This window comes from Merops nubicus, unplaced genomic scaffold (assembly GCF_000691845.1).
Source record: "Merops nubicus isolate BGI_N331 unplaced genomic scaffold, ASM69184v1 scaffold25718, whole genome shotgun sequence".
In the NCBI taxonomy this organism is placed as follows: Eukaryota; Metazoa; Chordata; class Aves; order Coraciiformes; family Meropidae; genus Merops; species Merops nubicus.
In genome coordinates, this window is record NW_008628077.1 from 1 (window position 1) to 6,072 (window position 6,072).

The 6,072-nt window shown below is 59.2% G+C and overlaps 1 protein-coding gene across 1 annotated transcript in view; it reads left to right on the top strand.

Moving 5' to 3' along the window:
- Positions 1-1,185: 1,185 nt before the first annotated feature.
- Positions 1,186-6,072, top strand: part of LOC103778950 (puratrophin-1-like) — a gene marked incomplete at both ends in the record, with an annotated part of 5,318 nt that continues 431 nt past the window's right edge. Inside the window, 7 exons of the mRNA XM_008946569.1 lie at positions 1,186-1,435; positions 2,119-2,208; positions 2,324-2,548; positions 3,289-3,459; positions 3,895-4,072; positions 5,128-5,244; positions 5,328-5,606. Of these exons, the coding sequence (XP_008944817.1) occupies positions 1,186-1,435; positions 2,119-2,208; positions 2,324-2,548; positions 3,289-3,459; positions 3,895-4,072; positions 5,128-5,244; positions 5,328-5,606 (1,310 nt within the window). The remainder of the gene's footprint in view (positions 1,436-2,118; positions 2,209-2,323; positions 2,549-3,288; positions 3,460-3,894; positions 4,073-5,127; positions 5,245-5,327; positions 5,607-6,072) is intronic.

Here is a 6,072-nt window from a genome sequence, read left to right on the forward strand (position 1 = left end):
CAGGTAAGCGGCTCCAGGGTGGTGGAAAGGGTCCCTTGCTCTTCCCCCTGCAGTGTGGGTGCTCCCCACGAGGAGAAAGAGGTGTTCCCAGGGAGGAGGGGGACTCTCTGAACATTGCTGATGGTTTGCGGGAGCGTGGTACTTGGGGAGCTAGCACACAGGTGGTGCAGAATCAGAGGGGGTCATCTTGCGTGCTGGTACCCAGACTGGTAGTGAGGCAGTTCCAGCAGCCTGTGACAGCAGCTTCGCAGCCCAGGGGGTGTTTATATTTGCCCTTTGGGGCCAAGAACTCTGAATGACCAACAGCTGGCCTTTGTTCTCTTCTTTTCCTTCTCTGTCCTTAAAGATTTCAACTCAACTTTGTTGTCATGCTATGGAGAGCCCAGGGATGTGAGCTCCTCTCAAAAAGGGGTCACCAGGCAGCTCTTCCAGCTGCTCTTGCTGGAAAAGATAGCGAGAAATAAAAACTTGATGGCAGAGCTGAGAAACGAGTTGCTGGATGCAGGTTGGACCACAGAGGCTCCTGCCCTGATTCTGCTCCGGGTGGGATGACTGGGGAGAGGGAAACCCTCTGGAAGGGGCCTCTGATCTCCTGTCCGTGGGCAGGGTGGCAGGAGCACCTCGGAGGAGTTATGTCTGGTGCTGTGCTGCCTCGCAGTGGAAACCTCGAGTACCTAAGAGCCATCCTCTCAGAGACAACCCTTGCTAGGAGCTGCTGTTTGCTGATTCAGCGAGAGGAGCTTTGTTTCCCACTCTCATTTTTGCTGGGCCGAGCCCAGCAGCGCCTGGGTCGGGAGCTGGTGTTCCCCCAGCGTTAACATCTCCGCCCACCGGCCTGGCTCCTCCTCGCAGGAGCGATCTTGCCTTCTGCTGTCCTGGCTGTTTCAGGAGCACAGCCGTCTGCGGGGCAGCTTCTTGTGTCTGGAGCAAGGGCTGGGCGGGCCCAGGGGTGTGTGTCCTGCTGGGGACCACAGCCAACCTGGTGCTCGCCCTTCCTGAACAGAAAAGCTTTGCTTCAGCCACAGGCTTTCCCAGCAGTGGTGGATCTGAGCTTGGATAGTGCTAAGGGATCCTCTCATCTCCGTGTGAGGTCTCGGGGAGAGCTTCTCTAGGGCTGGTGCGGAGCTGTGGGCCGTGACTGCCGCAGCCGCGGGTCCCCTCAAGGCTGAGTGTCTCCCGTTGCAGCAAGCTGCGGCACATCATCGACGAGATGGTCACCACGGAGCGCGAGTACGTCAGGTCGCTCTGCTACATCATCGACAGCTACTTCCCCGAGATGGAGCGCCTCGACCTGCCCCAGGACCTGCGTGGGAAGCGCAGCGTCATTTTTGGGAACCTGGAGAAGCTCTACGACTTCCACAGCCAGTATTTCCTGCGAGAGCTCGAGAGCTGCTGCAACCACCCGCTGCGGGTCAGCCACTGCTTCCTCCGACACGTAAGGCACCAGCACCTTCCCCCTGGGGCCGGGCTCCTCCAGACACGTGCCTGGCTGCTGTGGCCAGTGGTGCCTCCACGTTTGGCTGCTCACCTTTGGGAGCGGGAGGACTACCCTGTGCTGGGCTGGCTTGTCCCCTGCCAACTCGCGTGCTGGGTCAGCCTCTGTGAGGCTGAGCCCTGGCAGCAGCAGATTCTCCTTGCCTTTCCTGTTGCTCTTTGCTACCAAGAGACACTGATAGGGAAGCAAAACGTCTGCTCCTTGAAGCCCACCTGCTTCTTTAGGGACAACCCTCACCCTGTCTTCTGCCTGTGGTGTCCATGTGGAATGACTCCAGTGAGCAGAGAGGTGCAGGCCAGCCACTCTTGTTGGACAGGGCTGCTAGGGAGAAATGTGGGGCACCTGGCTAAAGCTCGGCTGCCTCACACATGTTTGCTGCTACCAGGTGAATGGTTCCTACTGGAGTATGTAATGGGCAAGGGGTAACAGGACAAAGGACTTAAAAGTCCTGGCTGCTGTAGGGATAGGAAGACAAGAACATTCCCCAGCTCTTAATGAGCCTGAAGCAAAGTCATCCCTGATATCATCCAGGAGCAGCCTGGTAGAGGCAGAGGTGCTGGGGATGACCATGCCAGGGGCACGGCCGTTGCTGTGTCTCACGTGGGGGTGGGTCTCTTTTGCAGAAGGACCAGTTTGGGATGTACGCGCTTTACAGCAAGAACAAACCCAAGTCGGACTCGCTGCTGGCCAGCCATGGGAACACCTTCTTCAAGGTAAATTGCTTTTGGTGTTTGGGTCACTGATGTGCTTAAATGAGTAGAAGGGTGTGGGGCTCAGCCCAGGGCTCCGTGGGGAGCTGCTGCCTTCACTCTCTGCTGCCTTTCTCAGTTCAAGCAAGTGCAGCTCGGGGATAAGATGGACCTGGCTTCCTACCTGCTGAAACCCATCCAGCGTATGAGCAAATACGCCCTGCTCCTGAAGGACCTGATCAAGGAGTGCAGCGAGGCACAGGAGCAGGAGCTGGGCTACCTCCGGGCGGCCGAGGAGATGGTGAAGTTTCAGCTCCGGCACGGCAATGACCTGCTGGCTATGGATGCCATCCGCGACTGCGACGTACGTCCCGTGCCCTCCCCTGCCCGGGGTGGGGGTAGGGCAGACTGGCTGCTGGTCCTTGAGCTGGGCGAGCTGCTCCCAGGTGCTTCATGGTGCTGTGAGGCAGCCTGGCAACCTTTGGATCATGTCCTGCAGGCTGCCTCGGGCCCTTCCAGCACTTCTGAGTTGGGGGTGAAGGGGTCGGGCAGTTTGCAAGGAGGAATTCAGCTTGATGCTGATATCAGGAGCAGGCCAAATTCAGCTAGGTGGGACTTGAAGGAGAGGTGTGCAAAGTGTGGCACTGGAGGAAGAGAAATTGTAGGGCTCAGGGTGGAGGAAGATGGGTCTGAGACAGGAAGAACTGAGGGACTGGCCTTCTGACCCAGAAGTGCTCCTGGCAGTGTAATAAAACTCCTTTTCTCTTCAGCTCTCTTCTTGCCCCCTAAGATAATACTCTGGCTGCTGCCTCCAGTTGCCATCCCAGGGGTTTGTCCCAGATCTGCATAGGGTGACAGCAGAGGGTCACCTAGAGAAAAGTGCAGCTCTTCCCCTGAGCTCTGGGCTGGCTGACCCAGCCTGACGTGGCCTCCAGCAGTGCCATACAGCCCCGCCTCTTCAAGAGGCCTCCTAAGATACCAAGGAGCTATCACTTCTTTACCACCTGGGCCACAGCCATATGGGATGCTCCTCTCCATGCCCAAGCCCAGGGCTGCCCAGACCAAATCCTGCTGAGGTCTGACCAGGATGTTCCCTGTGTCCAGGTGAACTTGAAGGAGCAGGGGCAGCTGGTGCGGCAGGACGAGTTCACCATCTGGCTGGGCCGTAGGAAGTGCCAGCGCCACGTCTTCCTCTTCGAGGACCTGATCCTGTTCAGCAAGCCCAAGAGAATTGAGGGTGGCTTTGATGTGTACGTCTACAAGCGCTCCTTCAAGGTAAGGGCAGCCCTTACCTGCAGCTCCTTCCTGTGCAGGACGTGTCCCGGGCTGCTTTCCCCCTGGACACGTGGCTCTGAAATAAGGAGCAGGAGCTCCTCCAGCAGAAGAGCTGCTTCCACCACTCAGCTTCCTCCAAGCCATGCTGTGAAGCCAGAAGAGATTATTTCCCACACGGAAGCCCGGGTCTCTTGCGTGCTGCGAGATGTGGGGCCAAGGTCTTCTGAGGGCCAGGGGCTGGGTGACAGGGTTGGTGGTGCTGACTCTGGATGAGGCTCTGGGATCTGCCTGGGCTGTCTCTGCCCAGCTGTGTCCCACTCCTGTCCCGCTGGGTCTGCCGAGCTGAGGCAGCTCTGACACAGGGCATAGGCAGAGCTGACCCTTTCTGCTCCTGGTGGAGCCCCAGGTGATGCTCTGCTCTTCTCCTCCGGGCAGACTGCAGACATCGGTCTGACGGAGAACTCTGGGGACAGCGGCCTGCGCTTCGAGATCTGGTTCCGGCGGCGGAAGTCCAGTGACACCTACATCCTGCAGGCCAGCTCCGCCGAGACCAAGCAGGCCTGGACCGGTGACATTGCCAAGATCCTCTGGCAGCAGGCGGCCCGCAATAAAGGTGTGATTCCTCCCCGGGGCGTCTGTGCCGCCGAAGGTGCGGGAGCCCTGTTCGGCCCGTGCTGTCCTGAGCAGGTTTGGAGCCTGTGACGCGGCAGTTCTGCGCCAGCTTGAAGCCTCAGGAGCATGCGCTGGGCTTGGCTGAGTGTGTCACTTACCCACCCCTTGTCCCCGGGGACTCGGAATCATGGAGTTGTTTTAGTTGGAAAGTCCTTTCAAAACATTGAGTCCAACCATTCCTGCAGCACTGCCAGGTCCCCACTGACCCATGTCCCTCAGCACCACATCTCCACGGCTTGGAAACCCCTCCAGGGATGGGGACTCCACCACTGCCCTGGGCAACCTGGGACAGGACAAACCTTTTAGTCAAGACATTCTTCCTTATGTCCAACCTCAACCTCTCCCGCCACAACTTGAGGGCATTTCATCTTGGCCTATCTCTTGTTCCTTGGGAGAAGACCCCGACTCCCACCTGGCTCCAAGCTTCTGTCAGGGAGCTGTGGAGAGCCAGAAGGTCTCCCCTGAGCCTCCTTTGCGCCAGGCTCCAGCACCCCCAGGTCCTTCAGCTGCTCCTCACCACACCAGGGCTCTAGACCCTTCCCCAGCTTCGTTGCCATTCTCTGGCCACTCTTGGACTTGACCAGTCCAAGCTCTGTGTGCCTGTAGATGCCCATCTGGACTCTGTGAGAGCAACAGGAGATAGAAGCACGGGGTTCCCTGCCCTGTGAGCATGGCCTGTGCTCCTGAAAGGCTCCATCATCTCCCTGCCATCTAGGCCACTGCTGGCTGCCTGAGTCAGGCTGCCCAAGTCCCCCCTCTCCATTGCAGGCTTCCCGCTTGGCAGGACTCTTGCAGGTGGCATGGCTCTCATCTGCTTGGCCAGAGCAGGGCATGATTGTTTGTCCCTGGAGTTTGGGAGGGTAAGGGGAGAGCAGCTCTAATCTCAGTAGCTCAGGAGCAGCCTGGCCCAGGCGTACTCTGGCCTGGGGCTGTGCAGTGCCCATGGGGAGGGTCAGGTCACCCTCATGACTTGGCTGCGGGTCTCTTCCTTTCCAGAAATCCGTATGCAGGAGATGGTCTCCATGGGTGTGGGCAACAAGCCCTTCCTGGATATCAAACCCAGCGAGGCAGCTATCAACGACCGCGCGATCGATTACATCATGAAAGGCAGAGGTGGGTGCCAGCCGTGCCCACCCCCTCGCCCCAGCAAGCTCAGTGGGGCTGGTGCTTAGGGCTCGCTTGGTGTTCTCCTGCAGGTGCCAGGACCAGAGCATCCATCGCCGTGTCTCTCTTTGACCATTCCAACCCCTTCAAGCGGACGCAGGCGCAGCTGTCGGCCGGCGGTACCCCGGCTACGTACAGCCCTTCCTCCTCCTCCTCCTCCTCCTCCTCCCTGCTCGGGCCGCTCAACCTCCACATGTACCTGGACCAGGCTCTGCTGCCCAGTGTCCTGGGCTCCAGCCGCCCCTTCGACGTTGGGACCTGCATCGAGGAAGACGAGCTGGAGCACGAGACGAGCAGCCAGCCCTCGATGAGTATGTGCGAGCAGGGGCCTGGCCTTCCGTGCCAGGGCTGCCTCAGCTTCTGTGGGGGGAGTTTGCTTGGATGCAGGCATTGGGAAGGTCACCGTGGATCTGCAGCTGTGCCCATGGCCAGCCTGGTGCCTCACATTAGGGCTGCCGTGGCCTCGGTGACCAGCACTGGTGTCTCTGCCCTCTGGCATGAGGTGCTGTGTCTGCTGACCCCTTGGCTTCCCTTGTGGGAACTGCCCTGGCTGGTCCATGCCCATCTCCAGCATCATTTCCTGCTCTGCCTTGGGTTGTTGCCCATGGGTTTAAGTAGGCCAGCACAGGAGCGTGGCTCACCATGGAATCGTTTTGTTTGGAAGAAACCGTTCAGATCCCCAAGTCCATCCATTCCCCGGCACTGCCAGGTCCCCACTGACCCGTGTCCCTCAGCACCACATCTCCACGGCTTGGAAACCCTCCCAGGGATGGGGAC